The sequence below is a fragment of the Syngnathus scovelli genome, chromosome 5 (genome assembly GCF_024217435.2).
Source record: "Syngnathus scovelli strain Florida chromosome 5, RoL_Ssco_1.2, whole genome shotgun sequence".
NCBI classification, from domain to species: Eukaryota; Metazoa; Chordata; class Actinopteri; order Syngnathiformes; family Syngnathidae; genus Syngnathus; species Syngnathus scovelli.
This window is the reverse complement of record NC_090851.1, coordinates 16,259,451-16,279,913: the sequence shown is the minus strand read 5'-3', so window position 1 is coordinate 16,279,913 and position 20,463 is coordinate 16,259,451. Positions and strand designations below refer to the sequence as shown.

The 20,463-nt window shown below is 39.5% G+C and overlaps 2 protein-coding genes across 8 annotated transcripts in view; one reads left to right on the top strand and one right to left on the bottom strand.

Moving 5' to 3' along the window:
- The window catches only part of cep44 (centrosomal protein 44), a 48,121-nt gene extending 32,717 nt beyond the window's left edge, over positions 1 to 15,404 (bottom strand). For 3 of the 6 annotated variants that reach the window (XM_049721565.2, XM_049721566.2, XM_049721568.2), the window contains exons 1-3: positions 15,262 to 15,404; positions 15,065 to 15,162; positions 213 to 360 (exon numbers count right to left, since the gene is read on the bottom strand). In XM_049721565.2, the coding sequence (XP_049577522.1) occupies positions 213 to 360; positions 15,065 to 15,156 (240 nt within the window). In that variant the 5' untranslated portion in view covers positions 15,157 to 15,162; positions 15,262 to 15,404. Of the gene's footprint in view, positions 1 to 212; positions 361 to 8,320; positions 8,389 to 9,076; positions 10,109 to 15,064; positions 15,163 to 15,261 lie in introns of all 6 variants that reach the window. The other 3 variants (XM_049721567.2, XM_049721570.2, XM_049721569.2) reach the window with 3 other exon arrangements.
- Positions 15,405 to 15,533: 129 nt separating this feature from the next.
- fbxo8 (F-box protein 8) overlaps positions 15,534 to 20,463 on the top strand; it is a 32,371-nt gene continuing 27,441 nt past the window's right edge. For both annotated transcript variants that reach the window (XM_049721578.2, XM_049721576.2), the window contains exon 1: positions 15,534 to 15,761. The gene's annotated coding sequence lies outside the window, so the exon portion shown is untranslated. The remainder of the gene's footprint in view (positions 15,762 to 20,463) is intronic.

Sequence of the window (20,463 nt, the reverse complement as noted above, 5' to 3'; positions counted from 1 at the left end):
TTTTCAGTTTTAAAGTTTATAATTTTTTCAAGTACGAGTTTTGTTTTTTCAAATACAAAACGTTTGAGCCCAATCTACCTCCAGAGATGAAGAGGTGGTAGGTACGCACGCACGCATGCAAAAGGAGTGTGACCAAATGATGTGGCTGGTGTGACCAACTGAAGAAGTATAAATACATAAGCTGCCAAACCTGCTGTGCCAGAGAGGGGTACCTTATAGAGTGTGTCAGTGAATCTCAGGTCACTTTTGGTTGCCATCTCCAGTCCAGCTGCCATTAGTTGTTCAGCAAAAGCTGGAGAGAATGTGGTGAGACAGAAGCTCAATATTGGCAGAAAGGCTGAGGGGTCTCCTTTGGAAAGCCTGATGTGAAATGGATTTGAAATTATTAAATAAAACCACCAGGAAGAAATGACATACATCAAACAAAAGGAACTAACAATATTCAGAATACAATCATATTTTCAGGTTAAACATGCATTAATTAATGTAACGTTTGAGAGCTGCTCTATGTATTTTGGTGATTTTACATCAGAATTGCATTTTACTGACAACATCTGGAAGGACATGTATGAATTACACAATGGACTTTGTCTCAGCAATTTGGACTGGTGGGGAGGGCCATTCAGCACGGCTCGGCACAAAATAAACTGACAAATCAAATTAATTTACTTGCTGCGATCCAGGGCACTTGCTTGGAGCACACATACATATGTTGAGCTCTTGCTTTGTGAAAAAAAGAGCCGGTTACCAAACCCACGTCTTGCCTGGTACTTTGGTAACGCTACAATATAGTTATATACGTAGATCTGTGGAATAATTGGAGCTGCGCACAAAGGTCTGGAGTCAACAGCTTTTTTCTTTTTTTGTTATTGACACAGAGGATGAATATTCCGATGGATTTAATGATTTGGAGTGACACGAATGGTTCGTTAAAATTGTTGTTTATATTACATTTATTTGATATATCTTGTCTGACGTCAGTGGCGCACGTAGGTCCGGAGTCAACATAAGTGACAAGACGAAGATTCCGATGGATTTAATGATTTGCAGTGACACGGATGGTTCGATATAATTGTTATTTATATTACTGTTATTTGATATATAGTTCATAAATTGTTATATGGGCCTGTGGAATAATTTGAACTGCAACTGACGACGAGTCCGACGTCAGTGGCGCTCCGCACAAGCGCCGTTGTTTACATAAAGGACGAAGAATTCGATCGATGGATTTAATGATTTGGAGTGACACAGGTGGTTTGATAAAATTGTTTTTATATTATAGTTGTTTGATATATAGTTTATCGTTATTTGGGCCTGTGGAATAATTTGAACTGCAACTGACGACGAGTCCGACGTCAGCAGCACACTGCACACGCAACGTTGTTTACATAAAGGACGAAGAATTTGATCGATAGATTCATTGATTTGGAGTGACACAGATGGTTTGATAAAATTGTTTTTTATATTATAGTTATTTGATATATAGTTTATATATGATTGATTGATATCTTTATTTTGAACATTCAAAACAAAAAAGAAAAAACAAAACAAATAACACTCTAAAGTGCCACATATAAGTCCATACAAACAAACAAAATATAAACTTAACTTATAACCTCCCTCCCGATTCCTAAATAAGTTTTGGATATTTTCTGGTAGTTGTTTTGCTTTTGGCCTATACATGATGATTGCTGTTTGATAAGATACTATGTCAGTGAATTTCAATAGTTTGGATTGTATGAAAAGTGGATTTGTGTGTTCCAAGTAGTTGACTTTATGAATAGTCCTTATTGCTCTTTTCTGCAGAATGATAAGTGGCTGTAGTGAAGTTTTAGAAGTATTCCCCCAAACCTCAGCACAGTAATGCAAATAGGGCAAGACAAGAGAACAATAAAGTGTACGAAGTGAATGATAATCCAGTAATTCTTTTGCTTTGTATATGACTGCCATGCTTCTTGAAATTTTAGATTTTACGTTTTTGATGTGTGGCTTCCAACTCAGCCCGTCATCTATTATAACCCCAAGAAATTTGTTTTCCTGCACTCTTTCAATTTCAGTCCCATCTATTTCTATTCGTATCTTTATGTTCGCTTTGCCAAATACCATAAACTTAGTCTTACTTACATTTAATGATAATTTGTTCCAGTCGAACCACATTTTTATTTTTGTCATTTCACACTGATTCCACTTGTTGGATGTTATCACCTGAACAAAAGATATTTGTGTCATCTGCAAAATTGATGAGTTTTAGTTCTTTAGAGACTTTGCACATGTCATTTATATACAAAATAAATAATTTAGGGCCTAAAACTGACCCTTGTGGAACACCACAAGCTATGTCCAAATATCCAGAGCAGTGATTACCCAACTTTACATACTGTTGCCGTTCTCGCAGATAATCCTTTATCCAGTCTAATACAATTCCCCTTATCCCATATTTTTCTAATTTATTGAATAGTATATTATGATTAATTGTGTCAAAAGCTTTTTTGAGGTCAATGAAAACTCCCACTGCATGTCGTTTGTTATCTATTGCATCTGTGATTTCCTCGATTGATTCCTTTAATGCCTGTGCTGTTGATCTGTTTACTCTAAAACCATGGTTCTCTGCAAATAATTTATCTTTTTCCAAAAATCCATCCATTCTACTGTTAAAGCTTTTCCAATATTTTTGAGAGTTGTGGCAATATTGAGATAGGTCTGTAGTTTGTAAAGTTGTGTTTGCTCCCAGTTTTATAAAGAGGAATGACCTTAGCAATTTTCATCTTCTTTGGGAATGTACCTGTTAAAAATGACAAGTTACAGATGTACACAAGTGGCTTTGAAATCCCCTCAATGATTTGCTTAACTAACATCATATCAATCGCATTGCAGTCGGTAGATGTTTTATTTTTGCATTGTTTTAAAATGTTAATGATTTCATTTTCATCAACTGCCTTCAAAAACATTGAGTGAGGATTCCTTTCTATTAATTTATCTCTGTTGCCTACATCTGGCGCTGGAATCGGTATGTTTTTTGCTATTTGAGGCCCAACATTTACAAAGAACTGATTAAAACTGTTTGCCACTTCTTCCATATTATAATTTTCAGTATCATTTATAACAAAATATTTTGGTAATTTGTGTTGTTCGGTACCTTCTCTAATAATGTGGATTAGGAGAGTCCATATCCCCTTGATATTATTTTTGTTATCCTCTAATTCATGCTTATAATATTCTTTCTTACTTAATCTTATAATATTGGTTAATTTATTCTTATATCTCTTATATTTATCTTCAGCCCCTTCTGTTCTCGGTTTTATGAAGTTCCTATAGAGTAAATTTTTCTTTTTACAAGCATTTCTTAAGCCTTTCGTCAACCATGGACAGTTCTTATATTTAGTTTTTTTATTATATTCCTTGATTGGACAATGCTTATTATATAATGAAGTGAATATAGTCATCAATTTATGGTATGCATTGTTTACATCTTTTTCTTTATATATTGCATCCCAGTTCTCACCATTAATTCATGTTTTAGAGTAGCAATTGTCTCATCTGTCCTAATTCTTCTTTGTTCTTTATACACCCCAATTTCAGATTTGGAATTATTGTCATACTGTGAACACTAGAAGGTGGTCAGTAATATCAGTAATTAATAACCCGCTTGTTGTCCTGTTTTCTATTATATTGGTGAATATGTTATCTATCAGAGTAGCACTCTGTGATGTTACTCTCGTGGGTCTAGTGATTGTAGGAAAGAGACTCAGGCTATGCATTAAATTTAAAAAATCATCAATATTTTGTTGCTTATTTGGATTTGATAAATCAATGTTATAATCCCCGCAAATAAAAATATTTTTGTTGCCTTTTTGTATAATCACACTTTCTATCCATTCTGTGAATGTCTCAATGCTAGAACCAGGAGCTCTATAGACACAGTTTATAATATTGTCTTTTTTCTTTTCAACACAAATCTGTATCGTGAGACATTCAAGAAGATTGTCCACCACCTGTGTCATAGCCTCTACAATCTTGAATTTCATATTCAAATCAACATAGATTGCAACACCACCCCCACCTTTACTCTGTCTGTTATTTTGTATGAATTCATAGCCTTCCATCTCAAAGTGCATTCCCTTCTCAGTCGTAATCCAGGTCTCAGAAATAGTTATTATATTAAATGGTTGTTTGATTGTGTTTAAGTAAGCCCGAATGCTACTAAAATTTTTATATACCGTATTTTCCGGACTATAAGTCGCTCCGGAGTATAAGTCGCACCAGCCATAAAATGCCCCAAAAAGTGAAAAAACATATAAGTCGCGCCGGAGTATAAATCACATTTTGGGGAGCAATTTATTCGACAAAATCCCACACCAAAAACAGTCATGAACGAGCAACAACAGGCTAAACGATAGGTATGCTAACGTGACAAACACAAACAAAGAGCTGAGAACGGGCCTAACGTAACATATAGAGTGATTAAGGACAACTATTACATGAATAACATGTTTATAAAACCATCGGTGTCACTCCAATTCATTAAATAGCAACAACAGGCTAAACCAGGGGTGGGCAAACTTTTTGACTTGAATTGGGTTCTAAATTTTGACCGGGGGGCTGAACCAGGAGCAGATGGATGTAGTGTTTGTGTGAAGTAATATAAACGACCTGTAAAGGTCATTGCATAAAAGGTTTTGGCCTTTAGTAGGTAGTAAAGCATGGATATTCAAAAAAAGTTTTTTGAAAACAAATGCATTTATTAACAGCATTAAAAAAAAAAACATCCCTAAAAAACTGCTATCAGCGATTCTCATAAAATACGACACTGTTATTATGAATAACAGTCTCCATCACTTCAGTGCCTGCAGGTCAGATTAATGAAAGATGTTTATCTTATGAGATCACATCAAACGGCAAACATTCTGACCAAATATATCATCTTGAAGAATCGGTGAAAGCATACATCCAAATAAAGTAATCAAAACGGCAACACGGTGAGGGGTATCTGAAAATCAGAGCAGAGTTTGAACTCACAAACACCTGGTAACAGGTGAGGAAACGGGAAACACTTCCTTAAAGTAAGCCTTAAGAACTTTACAGGTTAAGATTAGTCACAAACAGGTGGTGCATCAATGTCCTTGAGCATCCTGCATTGTTTGAAAATGAGAATGGTTGCTAGTTACAATCCCTGCTATTTGTACAGATCATATTCAAAATGCATTTTTTTTTGCAACAAACTTGAAAGCCTCCCTTCATTTTCAGTGGGAGCAGTGTTGTTGGTTTCCGTTTTTTTGCTAGTGTGTCATAGTCTGGAGTAAAATTTGTTGTGGCAATTCTTAGGAGAGATCCGATGTGTTGGTCCGTTTACCTAGATCTGTGACGGGTTGATGTTGATGTTCATGTGGCTGAACGTCACGTCGCGTACGTCGAGCCAAATTGGCCACTCTTTTTAAACACTCGGCACTCAATGTCCACCTTGCTTTTCCTTGTGCGACTCATTTTAATGGAAGGATTCCAGGGGAAGGTTTGTGGGTGGCTTTAGCGTAAAACTGTATCCGAAAGCTCGGCGCGCAAATTACAAGAATGCTGTCGTCACAGCCCGCGCTCTAAATTCGACACTGATACAAATAGAGCGCGAGTGCGCCATTTCCGTACTACTGAGTACGTACACGCACTTGTGAGTGTGCACCGAGCTTTCTGACACGGCTTCCGGTAGTAAATGCGCAGGCGAGCTGTTCCCCATCTACTGGAGAAATGCAGTCATTGCAGGCAAAATGACCCCCAAAAAAAGTTTAACAATACAATTTATTTAGGGTTGGCGGATTAAACGGTCCCGTGGGCCAGATGTGTAGTTTGCCCATACCTGGGCTAAACGATAGGTATGCTAACATGACAAACACAAACAAAGAGCTGAGAACGGGCCTGACGTAACGTATAGAGTGATTAAGGACAACTATTACATGAATAACGTGTTTATAAAACCATCGGTGTCACTCTAATTCATTAAATCCATCGATCGTTCTTTGTCAACAATGGGTGCGTGCGGCTGAGGGCGCTTGCACTTCAAAATATTCCACAGGCTCATGTAACGATAAACTATATTTCAAATAACTATAATATAAGCCAATAATATTATCAAACCTTCCGTGCACTTTAAATCCATTAAATCCATCGATCAAATTCCTCGTCCTTTGTCAACGTCGCGCGTGTGCCCTGACGTCAGCCGCGTCGTTATTCCACAGATCTAGTATATAACTACTATATTGTAGCGTTAACTGTCACGGTCGGGTGGGGCATGGAGCAGGACGACCAAGTGCAGATTGGACCAGGGTTTATTGGTGAACTCAAAAAAGGCAAACTGACACGACGTAACCACAGTAACATGGATGACTGACCGGGACGTGAAACCAGACGACATCAGGACATGGCGACAGCAAGACCGGACAACAACAGGAACCAAAAACCTCATGACAGTAACACTCGTGCGCCCTGACGTCAGCCTTGTCTTTATTCCACAGATCTAGTATATAACTATATTGTAGTGTTAACAAAGTACAAGGATAGACGTGGGTTTGGTAAACGACTCTTTATTAAACAAAACAAACTTCCAAGCGTGTGACGGCGTGGACTTCCATGGCATAGGACCGGGCGTGCGTAATGGCCATGTCCGAGCCCCATGCACCGTGCCACTCGGCCGAGCACCGGCCCCCGACTCAGTAGAGTAGGACCGGGCGTGCGTAAAAGCCATAATAGTTTTTCAAACCTTCTATGTCACTCCAAATCCTTAATTCCTTGAAACTCTTTGTCCTCCGTGTCACTTAGAAATGATCACCGCTAATGATGCCGGTAGTCCTTACGTGGGTACGTTTGTCCTTTATGTAAACAACTGCCGCGCCGCGCCACTAACGTCAATTGAAATAGTAATCCATTGGTACATCACGGTTCTTCAAACTTTCTTTCTGCTGCTCGATTACTGTTTTCAGCTGCATATTTTACAACTTGAAGTTTGTAACCTGCAAAATATGAGTTTCTTTTTGGTGCCATTTTTCTTAAGCCCACTCAGTTGATGAGTCACGGCCAACGGTGAAATTTAGAGCAGCCTCATCCAGTTTCGTCTGAAAATATATTTTTTTTCAGATGTAGTTTTTTGTTTTGTTTATTTGGTTGTTTTATCAAAGTCAAAGTCTGCTTTATTGTCGATTTTTTTTCATATACCAAGACACACAAAGAGAAATTGAAATCACGTTCCCACTATCCCTCGATGAGATAGTACACATATGCACACAAGCAACACAAAAAAAACAAAAAAACAAGAAGGCACAAACAATGAATAAATAAGAGTGTTGAATAAATGATAAATAAACAAATAATAATAAATAGTAATAATAAATATAAGAGGAGCAAAAATGGAGCAAGTGTACATACAGCAGACAGTGGACTTGGATATGGTGCTTTAAAGTGTTAATTGCTTTATTTGATGTTTTCTCTATTTTTTATGTTTTGAATATGTTCAAGATAAAGATTGAAGGAATGAGGTCGAAATACAAAAAGTCCTGCCTCGTTACAAAAACAGATATGCTCAAACCTCATTGAATAAAGTACATAAGCAGACAAGTATATTCACATATTAAATAAATAAAAGAAACATTTGAAGCATATAATTATACGTACACACCAAATCAATAAAGAAGACATAACTAGACATTTTTGATAAGTGGTGATGAGAAAGGTTTTTATAACTTTATGATCTGATATATATATTTCTGAGGACTTTGAAATAACAAATGACTTTTGATATATTGCCTAAATAGCTTAATGACCCTTAAGGAACTGTGGAATGCATGCCTGATGTTTTTTCTCTGAATCATGGACACGGCCAGAGTCGTCTTGACCGTTCAGTACTTGATTGTATCTTATGTTTTGACTAATGCTAGACGCCAGTTTTTGATTACTACTGAACGCTCTGCACAGAGGGAAATAGTTTGTCTAACAAAGAAAAGATACGGTTGAATGCGGTACGACAGTGTATGTCCAAGATTGGAGAAGAATGTTCACAGGAAGGTCACGTGGAGATAAAACCAGTGGGTGCCAGAAGGAGCCACCCGAGAACTCGGCCAAAGATGATCGCCAAGGCCGAGAGACGGGATGGAAGACAACAGCCCCCTCCAAACACACACACACACACACCAACAGCCCCCCACCAACACACCGAGTCGCCCATAACCAGCACCACTCCCATGGAAGCAGACTCTCCTTCGAACTTGCCCCACCCCGAAGACTCATCGCCCATCAATCCCAGCCCACAATGTGCTACTGAATATAAAACTGATCTAACAACCTTGGACTTTGCCTTTTCTGAATGGAGACTTTCCGCCCTTGAAGGGCCCAGCGCTGTATTGTACTTTCCTGAAAACAGAGCTTTTTGAACAATAATTGTGATTGAATTCAACCAATCTGTCTAAGTCTAATTTCTGCTTCAGTGTCTTTGCATTTTCCTAAATCTGAAGAAATCAAACGAGCACGCAGTGAGTAAATTGGATAACAGGTGATTGACAAAGGCTTTTGCCGTGAGGCGCAGATAACGCGCTCCCTAAATTGTGGACAAAATCCAACAAGATATAAAAGCATGTGAAGTCATCAACTATACTAAAAATAACATGGGAAGTGGTCAACTATACTTGTAAGTAAGTGATGTCTTAATGATTAAGTAAAAATTTTTGAAAAAAAAACATAGTATATAAGTCGCTCCTGAGTATAAGTCGCCCCACCACCCAAACTATGAAAAAAAAAAACGCGACTTATAGTCCGGAAATTACGGTAGACTCCATTTTATCTATTGAAATGGATAATAGATAGCTTATCTTTTGTTATTGTACTGATCATTGCTGTAATAATAACATGTGTCGTTAGTGGTGGAGAAGAAATTATTGTCTGGGTCGATGTCCTGATCTATGACCAGAGTGCTGCTTTCACTGTAATCAAACGTTAGTTGGAGTTGTTCATGTTCTTGTATCCACTGTGTTACATGTCCATTGTTGCTTGATGTAGGTTGAGTAGTGTCCCTGAGCATTATGTTTGTGTTTTGTGTTGTTACCTCCATTCAGTTCCAAGTCCACTCCAGTTGATTTTCTATTGAGGATACTTATTCGAGCTTTTCAAGTTCCTCAATACTCCTCACCATCAGTATCTTGGCCTCTTCTGGTGATCCATTAAGCTTGATGTATATCTTGCAATTTCTGGTCCATGTACTCTGTATTTTTTTTCATTCTTCTCAAGTGATGTGCTTTCTTTGCAATATCCGCATTGGTCTTTGTCAAATGTTCATTGATGTAGATGTCTGTGCCTTTGAGCAACTTACCCTGCTTTAGAAGTGCAACTTTGTGCTTCCTGTTGACAAATTTCAGAATGACTGCTGGCTTGTCATTACTGTTTCTTCTGGGCAGTGGATGACTTGCTTCAACCTGGTTGGAGTCCATAGTTATTCCTTTAGTTTGCAGAAACTCAGCTACCTGTTGCTCGGCTGAGCTTGCATGTTGCTCAAAGCCATCGTTACCTGCCGTCACTGCCCTTGCATAAGATATAGGTTTAATTGCTATTCCCGTGATGACAATGTCATTTATTCATGTATATTGCTCAATGTCCGCTACCCGACTTTCAAGGTAGGCAAGCCGCGTGTCCTTCTCAGCATTGAGCATACGGAGCATCTTTACCTCTTCCACCAGTGCCAAGATGTTTTTCTGCTGCATCCTTACAGCAGAAACTTCTTCCGAAAGGAAGTCAAGTGACCTTTTTATGTCCTCGCCCTCCTCCGTGGACATGGTTAGGTTTTTTTTTCGGCCCCATATTGCTCACGTTGGTCGCAGCTATCTCTTTGACAGCTCAATCAGCTGTTCCCCAGTAAATCAGCTGTTAGCAGTCTGCTAACAAACTCGCGGGTTCCCGATCTGCTTAGATCGGGTACGCTTACTTGTATTTCCTTTCACTAAACTGCACAGGAATGGAGTGGCAACAAAGTTACAAAACAAAAAAAAACTGCACAGGAATGGATCGTCTGTGGCAAAAAAAGTGACAAAAGTGACAAAAAAAGATCTTCTTGAACTCCTCCACGTTCAAAGTTCCACTGGACCTTGTTTGAGAGGAAAAAAATATATATTTTATACATCATATATCATTATATGAGCCTGTGGAATAATTTGAACTGCAACTGACGACGAGTCTGACATCAGTGGTGCACCGTGCCGCACACGTGGCGTTGTTTACAGAAAGGACAAAGAATTCGATCGATGGATTTAATGATTTGGAGTGACACAGATGGTTTGACAAACGTGTTATTTATGTTATAGTTATTTGAATAACTGTTAATGTTACGTCAGACCCGTTCTCAGCTCCTCGTTTGTGTTTATGTCACGTTAGCATACCGTATCGTTTAGCCGGTTATTGCTCGTTCGTGTCTGTTCTTGGTGTTGGATTTTGTCAAATAAATTTCCCTCAAATTGCGACTTAAACTCGGTGCGACTTAGATGTGTTTTTTTCCTCTTTATTGTGCATTTTATGGCTGATGCGACTTATACTCCGGAGTGACTTTTAGTCCGAAAAATACAGTATACATGTACATTTCATTGTTACTACTGTCTACTGTTGTGCCGTTTGTCTGATCACGGTTTGTTTCACGTGTGCGCCGTTTGATTGATAGCTTCGGTGCGCTCCTTTAAGTTTGCCTCGCATCGTACAAGTCGCCGTTACGCAGCGGCACGGCGACTAACGGTCGCCAGCAAATGTATTTTGTTGTCTCGATGACTTATGTTTGGTGTGTTGCCGAGAGTATTTCATTTATGGTTATTTAGTATAGCGGAACCGTTACCTGCAGTTAGTTATGTAATGTGTGCGGTCTTCTAGTGTTGTGTGACGTCAGAAGTTGAGCGTTGACTTACGTGCTGTATTTCTGTCTGTTGCAGAACGCCCCCCCCCCACACACACACACACACAGCCCACACACGCTTCATACAATAATCACACACAAGAATCACATTCACACACCCAAAGACTCACCCATGTACACTACACACACCTGCTCTCACATCCTTACGACCAAACATGTGCCTATACCCTTTTGCCAGTTTGCCTGTATGGCCCTATGAGCCACAGTGCCTGTTTCTTTTTTGCCACTAATACAGTAAAGCAATCAAAACTGAACCACGTCTTTCCTCCTGTGTTCTGACAGACACCCGGGGGCGAAAAGAGCATACCGTATTTGCCGGTGTATTGGTCGACCTTTTTCGATCCAAAATCGACCGAAAAAAATCGACCTCGACTTATACACCGAGTCATAAAATTTAACTTCGTATTCATCGCTTCAAATGTGATGGTAACCAAGGCCGTTTCTCATGCATCTCATTGTGCGTTGCACTTAGAAAATTTGAACCGTGCGGCGTGCGCGAGTGCGCGGCCCGCTGGAAGTCCAATGAGGCGCCGCGATCTCCTGCGCGGTGCTTATAAAGTGCCGATCCGCTCGGCTTGGAGCTATTTCCGACCTCCCGTTGGTGCCGGGCGGCGTGCGCGAGCTCGCCGGCCGCGATCTCCTGCGCGGTGCTTATAAAGTGCCGATCCGCTCGGCTTGGAGCTATTTCCGACCTCCCGTTGGTGCCGGGCGGCGTGCGCGAGCTCGCCGGCCGCGATCTCCTGCGCGGTGCTTATAAAGTGCCGATCCGCTCGGCTTGGAGCTATTTCCGACCTCCCGTTGGTGCCGGGCGGCGTGCGCGAGCTCGCCGGCCGCGATCTCCTGCGCGGTGCTTATAAAGTGCCGATCCGCTCGGCTTGGAGCTATTTCCGACCTCCCGTTGGTGCCGGGCGGCGTGCGCGAGCTCGCCGGCCGCGATCTCCTGCGCGGTGCTTATAAAGTGCCGATCCGCTCGGCTTGGAGCTATTTCCGACCTCCCGTTGGTGCCGGGCGGCGTGCGCGAGCTCGCCGGCCGCGATCTCCTGCGCGGTGCTTATAAAGTGCCGATCCGCTCGGCTTGGAGCTATTTCCGACTTCCCGTTGGTGCCGGGCGGCGTGCGCGAGCTCGCCGGCCGCGATCTCCTGCGCGGTGCTTATAAAGTGCCGATCCGCTCGGCTTGGAGCTATTTCCGACCTCCCGTTGGTGCCGGGCGGCGTGCGCGAGCTCGCCGGCCGCGATCTCCTCCGCGGTGCTTATAAAGTGCCGATCCGCTCGGCTTGGAGCTATTTCCGGCCTCCCATTGGTGCCGGGCGGCGTGCGCGAGCTCGCCGGCCGCGATCTCCTCCGCGGTGCTTATAAACAGCCGCATGCGCACGGCCTCCCGGAATTTGAACACATTTCGTCAATAAATTTCGCATATTGAATTTTGAAGTTTAATATAATGCAACAATTGAGCTCGACTTATACAAAGGATATATCATAAAATCGTAAATTTCCGTCGAATTTTAGGGGGTCGACTTATACACCGAGTCGACCTGTACACCGGCAAATACGGTAACCATCTGAGCCAACCCCCTATACCAGGGGTGGGCAATTAATTTTTACAAGGGGCCACATGAAAAACCTGAGTTATGTCAGAGGGCCACACCAACAATAACTTAAACCTGCTCAACTTTATTCCATTGTAATATGCACTAAATTATTTATTTTAAATAGCTGGTACTGGTAATTAGAAGACTACAATTATTCTGTTCATATTTATATTTGGCTATGTGAAATTGTGGTGTATAGGTCAAATAAAAAATTGTTAATCAGTACAATTTATTCTTAACTTCTTTAACTTTTCCTCAAACTGTGAATTACAACACATTTATAGAAACATATCAATGTGTCCTCAACCCGCCTTGTTACGGTACGTCGGGAGAGTGACACATTCTCAAATGCGCTCTTTTTCTCCGGGCATATCAGTGCAACAGAGTCCAATAAGCACTCCTTAATAAACTCTCCGTCAGTAAACGGCTTACTTTTTCTGGCAATTTTGCGGGAAATGACAAAACTTGTCCTGACCGCTGCATCTCTGTGGGTGTGAAGTTTGATAAAAAGTCCTTGTTGGGCTTGCAGTTTTGCTAGCAATGCATCAGTCTCTGTTGCGCGCTCTTTATTAGACAGATTTCTGTATTTTTCCTCATGCTTGGTCGTGTAGTGGCGACTCAAATTATATTCTTTAAACACAGCGACCTGTGTGCCACAAACCAGGCACACGGCTTTACCTTTCAGTTCTGTAAAGAAATACTTGGCAGTCCATGTTTTGTTGAAAACACAGCACTCCTTGTCAACTTTTCTTTTCTTCGCGTCAGCACACATTTTGAGGGCAGCATTACTTCGCGCTGTTCACCTACACGCACAGCTCACATGCACGCACGCTACACGGAAAAGCGACGGCTTTCAAAATAAAAGCAGCACAGTTGTATTGCATGTGCGACACTGATTATTTTTTATTTATTAAGTTGTAATCAAAAGTAATTTATGATTGCGGGCCGGACAGAGATGCACAAAGATTGCGGGCCGTATTTTGCCCGGGTCTGCCCTATAAAGTCCTCAGGCTCCTCAACAATAGCGGTAGCAGTTTGCATTATTTTATTGCAATGTTTTTCCTTATTCAGATTTGTTTCAAGACTACAGTTACACTTCACTTTGATGGTTAATGCAGTTATTGCAATTTTGTTGTTTTATCACAGTAGATTGGTTTATTTACATTTCAAAAACCAGAAACCATTCATTTACAAATGTGATTGCACTTTAGTTTACATATTTAAATGTTCAGATATTAAGACGTGATGGACAGTTTTTTCATGATTTGAATGAGGCAAAATAACGTGCTTTGCCTCTTGAATATATTGTTATAATCATTTGTTTCAGATGTCAAGTCAAGTCAAGTTTATTTGTATAGCCCTAATTCACAAGCAGTCTCAAAGGGCTTCACGTAGACAAAAATTGACAATTATTCTCAAAGCATCCCCTGATCTTAAGCTCCCAAGTACTGTAATTATGTTCTGTATAAAAATTAAATTTGGTGTTCAAAAAATCTTTTTTCAAACTTGAGTCTTGAAAAAGAGGGGGTCATCTTATAATCAGGGCCGTCTTATATTCGGGCCATTACGGTAATTCAGTTATTCTATAAAGAATTATACCACACCTCATGAGCGCTTATATTTTTGTACTTTTGAAGTAACATTTCAGATCACCTGTATCAAATCATCTGTACCTATTGCTGTTTTATAAAATTATCAAAGGTAAACGAGCAAAGTGGTCTTTATGCGCAAATGTAGATAGCAACCTAAATAAACTGAATAAAAAACTGAAATTGTTTAAAAATAAAATAAAATAATGAGCTTTACTGTAATGTAAGTTTGAGAACATGTCTTGTGCGAATCTCAAAAGTCAAATTCTAAACTTTTCCACTTCTGATACGATACCAATATTGAAGCCTAGAGTACTGTCCAATGCAGACATCATTCTGATATGATATCAGCAGAAATGACACTTGTTTTTATTTATTTATTAGAATGAAATGATAGAAGAGACTTGATCAAGTGATACTAGTCAAACAATTAACATTAGTCATTGAGGAACTACTGCTGTTTCCTTGGTGGTGACATAAATGCCAATGAATGGATTGTAAACAGTGTATTTATTTAATATTTAATATTTAGTCTTTTTGTGTTTCCCGTTGTTTTAATGCGTTTTTCAAAACTAACAAATATTCAATTGCCGAAATTCAAATTCTGTTTTTCAATGCAATAATTCAAGTTTATCGATTCAAATTAAAACATAACTTATTCAAATTTAGTTTCTGGCGGCACAAATTTGCACCGTATACAGACAGAAGATAACATGAAAACATGGAAATCAATGTATTAAACACTGCTTCAACCCGGTTACCGTGCAATCAAAGTCGGTAATGATTAATGTAATGTCTTTATGCCAAAGAGATTTGGCCACATCAAGAAAATAAACACAATTAAAAATATATATTGTATGCTGTAAAATCGCCAAACCTTCAATGTGAAAAAAAAAAAAAAACTTTTGAAAGTCGTTTTATGGGAACGGTGCCCCCAAGACAAGATAAAGAGTTGACATCTTACCCATTGTAGTCGATATGTCCAGGGTACTTTACGATTCGTAAGAGAGTTTCCAATTTACGAAGACAGCCTTGCACATCACCAGTGGGCAGCATTCTCGCCTTGTACAACGTCAATAAATAGCGTTTTGTCATTTTCTGCAGCTATAGTTTCTAACATAAAATAGCACATATGATAACGTTACCAACCAAAGTGCTTACCTTAGCAGCTTTATTTTAGGTTAACCGAGTCTTTTCACCGTGTCTGAATGACAACGCGGAATTTGAATTTTTGTTTCGACCGGGGTTACCAACAGACCAAAATCTATTGGCTCCTCTTGTCACGTGCCGTTTAGTGATGTTTATCTTAAATTCAAATATTGTATCGTTGTTCAAATAGGTTTTAACTGAATAATGTGTATTTCAAAAATATAGATTTTATTTATTACATTTTTTTTTAATTTACGGTATTTTTAGTAGTTGTGATAACCTAGGAAAAGGGGGGGGGGGAGGGGGGTGCTGACATCAGATAATGGTGTTGTCGGCAGAATGGAGGACTCCTCAAGAACCAAGAAACGTCTGCTTTAATCGCGGAGTCTTGGGTCTATTTATTCTTATGTGGCTGAATGAATGTCGAATAAATCTCACACCAAAGCAATTTTAACTGCTGTGCTCGTGTGCAAGCCGAGCTGTGAGCCTCTAACAGGAATCTTTGAACTCAGGTAGGTGTCTCATGTTTTAATGTAATCTACCATTCATTACAGAAACGTCCCAATTCGTACTAAATACCCCTTACCAACTAAATTACATTTGATACAGAAAACGCTCCATAAATCGAAACAATTTATTGATAGATAGCTTACGATGCTAAGTCATCAAATTGAGAGCGAGTGATAGCGTCTATAACCAATAGAATTACAAATAGAATGTACATGTGACGTGCAAGTCGTTTTCAATTGGACGGGAGTTGAGACTACGCGTCTACCTACTCATGGTGCTGTAACTTCCAACGTTCCTTTTTACAACAGTGGAGGATTGTTTATGCAGCACAGCTGACGTTTCTGGCGAAGGAGGCAGAGCCATGGCCGTGAAGACTGATTTTATTTTGTTTATTTTGCCAAGTACAACACGCTTATTGCAACTTCATTTCACGTTTTGTTTTACATGACTTGTCGAAAAGGGAAGTGGGTTGAAGCAATTCTGCTCATTTAGTCCCATCCTGATTACAACCAATTGCAATATTGCCAGACACACAATCTAGATTACTACAGTACTACTCATAATACTACCATCATCATGAAGTGAGAGAAACAAAAGAAAACAGAACTTTGACCAGGATAACATGATTGGAATATAGCAATAACAATGATTGGAATATAGCAATAACAACTAAAGTGGAAGTTTGAACATGATTTTAATACAGCAATGATTTGAATACAGCAAAAACAGATAAACTGGAAGTTTGAATATGATTTTAATACAACAATAACAAACTGGAAGTTTGTATAAGTTTTTGTATACAGCAATGCCAAGCTGATGTAGTTAAAATATGTTTTAACAGTTTGATTAGAATACAACAGTGACCGTTTAATCAATTTCGAGAAAGTTGGAGTCACAATCCCAAAGGCACTCTGGAGGGGAGATCAGAGACATTAAGAAGAGTATTATGGAAATGGGGACTCGATTGATTGGATTAGAAACCAAGATGGAAAAAATTGCATTTCTCAAAGCTGAGAATGCCAAGAAAGACCAGCTGATAAAAATTCTCACAGAGTAGAAGATATGGACCAACAATATATTGTTAATAAGTATTAAGCACAAAGTTGCTCTGCTGAAACAGTGAAAGAATCTAAGAGGATCCAATATCTACATCACCAAAAATCTCAACAAACAAAATGCCAACATTGCATGGTGAGCTCGTCAACTGAAAATGTAAGGAAAAATAAAAAGCACTTGGATGACAAGCTGCAAAATTTACATAAAGCTGAATAGATCATTCCCAGAAAACACTAAACCAGTGTTGACCAATGCAATGGATGAGCTGGAGAAATACACAAATTGAGACAAATGTGAATACTACTTGGAAGATCAATTTAACAACTTCATAAACATGGTAAGAAAACTTCAACAGCAGGAGTTAAATGCCAACTTTGAAAAAATACAGGACTATCTTTAGACATTGGACAAACTTTTCAACGTCATTGCAATACCGAAAACATGGATCAAAGAAATTACAGTCAACGGGTTTCCACCTGGACTAATATAAACAAGTTCATAGATGCAGAAGCAACAAAACAGGTGATTGAGTCGCAAGCTATGTTGAAAACAATATTGTTTTTTGAAACACTGTCAATGGTGATTGAAAATGTTTGTGAATGTGTAACAGTCGAAATCAGACTTTTCTGTTTATAACTATGAAAACAAACGGCACACACATCATAAAGAATTTCCATATTGAAGAAAAAAAATGAAAAGCTAAACTGGGCATACACTAACATACAAAATATAATCAGACTGAGACAAAATAACCTTGCGCTCAGAGAACTGTTGATATCTGAACACCTGCAAATAAGCACAACATTAAGGAGCCATGCACTACCAGTGGCGGCCGTCAAATACTGGAACAAACTAAATGAGCCTACAGATATAAAATACAATACGTCACATGAGACGCATTCCATATTAAATCTATTGTGACTTGTGCTTTGAAATCTTGTATTATAGCTACAATACAGGCCTGTGCTGCTGATGTATGCAAATGTTGATACAAAAGCTCTTGAACACTGTTGTCAAATGCTGATACCAAAATATATAAACAATATTGTGGAATGTTAAATTGCTGAGCATGTATACATAAATGAGAGTGAGTTGCAGTCTTGGGGGTGCACTGGGAGCTTCAGTGCAATCGACCAGACCATCTCCACTCGATGTCCAAGAGCTGGGGAGCCCCACGGTACCTCTCGCAAGGGTACACAATGGACAGCTGACGCACATGGCGTATCATGTGCCTCGACGTGTTGTACACGGAAGATGTGTACATCTTGATTTTCTTCGTCACCGGCTGGCTTTCTCTGACCCTCATGGGGTTGCACCTGTAAAATAAACTGAAAGGAATAAAGTTTGGCGCCCTTGGAAACAAGCGACTTCCAGCTTTGGGAAAGGCTGAGAGGCCAGAGGAATGATGGAATGCTCCGTCTTGAGATGTCTGAACTCAATAAGAAAATGGTCCAGCTACAGGAGGCCAGCATGGGAGACGATTAGCTGTGATTGGTCAGTGAAGGTGCCGACTGTTGTTGGGGACAGAGAGCCTCTGAGATTGTGACTCCAACTCTTTCGAAATTCATTTGTAAACTGTTGTATTCAAATCAAACTGTTAGTAAAAGTTATAACTCAATTAAGTTGTCATTGCTGTATTCAAATCAAACTGCTATCAATCGTTATCAAACTTCCAGTTAACTTGTCATTTCTGTATTCAAATCATGTTATCCTGTGTCAAATTTCTATTTCTTTTGTTTCTTCCTTTTTTATTGGTTATGGTGGTGGTATAGGTAGTACTGTAGATATGTAGATTGTGTGTCTGGCAGTGAAATGCTTGGTTGAAATTGGGATGGGACTAGATGAGCAGAACTTCAACCCACTTCCCTTTTTGAAAAGGCATGGAAAACAAAATGTGAAATGAAGTTGTAATGAGTGTGTTGACTATGTACTTGTCGAAATAAACAAATCAAATTACCGTATTTTCCAGACTATAAGTCGCTCCGGAGTATAAGTCGCACCAGCCATAAAATGACCCAAAAAGTGAAAAAAACATATGTCGCTCCGGAGTATAAGTCGCATTTTGGGGGGCAATTTATTTGACAAAATCCCACACCAAAAACAGTCATGAACGAGCAACAAAGGGCTAAACGATAGGTATGCTAACGTGACAAACACAAACAAAGAGCTGAGAACGAGCCTGATGTAACATATAGAGTGATTAAGGACAACTATTACATGAATAACATGTTTATAAAACCATCGGTGTCACTCCAATTCATTAAATAGCAACAACAGGCTAAACGATAGGTATGCTAACATGACAAACACAAACAAAGAGCTGAGAACGGGCCTAACGTAACATATAGAGTGATTAAGGACAACTATTACATGAATAACATGTTTATAAAACCATCGGTGTCACTCCATTTCATTAAATAGCAACAACAGGCTAAACGATAGGTATCCTAACGTGACAAACACAAACAAAGAGCTGAGAACCGGCCTGACGTAACATATAGAGTGATTAAGGACAACTATTACATGAATAACATGTTTATAAAACCATCGGTGTCACTCCAATTCATTAAATCCGTCGATCGTTCTTTGTCAACAATGGGTGCGCGCGGCTGAGGGCGCTTGCACTTCAAAATATTCCACAGGCTCATATAACGATAGATAAACTATGTTTCAAATAACTATAATATAAGCCAATAATATTATCAAACCAGCCGTGCACTTTAAATCCTTTAAATCCATCGATCAAATTCCTCGTCCTTTGTCAACATCGCCGCGCGTGCGCCCTCACGTCACCTCCTCTTTATTCCACAGATCTAGTATATAACTATATTGTAGCGTTAACAAAGTACAAGGATAGACGTGGGTTTGGTAAACGGCTCTTTATTAAACAAAACAAACTTCCAAGCGTGTGGCGGCGTGGACTTCCATGGCATAGGACCGGGCGTGCGTAATGGCCATGTCCGAGCCCCATGCACCGTTCGCGGACAGCCACTCGGCCGAGCGCCGGCCCCCGACTCAGTAGAGTAGGACCGGGCGTGTGTAAAAGCCATAATAGTTTTTCAAACCTTCTATGTCACTCCAAATCCTTAATTTCTTCAAACTCTTTGTCCTCCGTGTCACTTAGAAAATGATCACCGCTAATGATGCTGGTAGTCCTTACTTGGGTACTTTTGTCCTTTATGTAAACAACCGCTGCGCCACGCCGTGCCACTGACGTCACTTGAAATAGTAATCCATTGGTACATCACGGTTCTCCAGACTTTCTTTCTGCTGCTCGATTACTGTTTTCAGCTGCATATTTTACAACTTGAAGCTTGTAACCTGCAAAATATTCTTTTTGGTGCCATTTTTCTTAAGCCCACCCAGTTGCTGAGTCACGGCCAACGGTGAAATTTAGAGCGCCCTCATCCAGTTTCGTCTGAAAATATATTTTTTTCAGATGTAGTTTTTGGTTTTGTTTATTTGGTTGTTTTATCAAAGTCAAAGTCTGCTTTATTGTCTTTTTTTTTCATGTACCAAGACACACAAAGAAATTGAAATTACGTTTCCACTATCCCTCGATGAGATAGTACACATATGCATACAAGCACACAAAAAAAAAACAAGAAGGCACAAACAATGAATAAATAAGAGTGTTGAATATAAGAC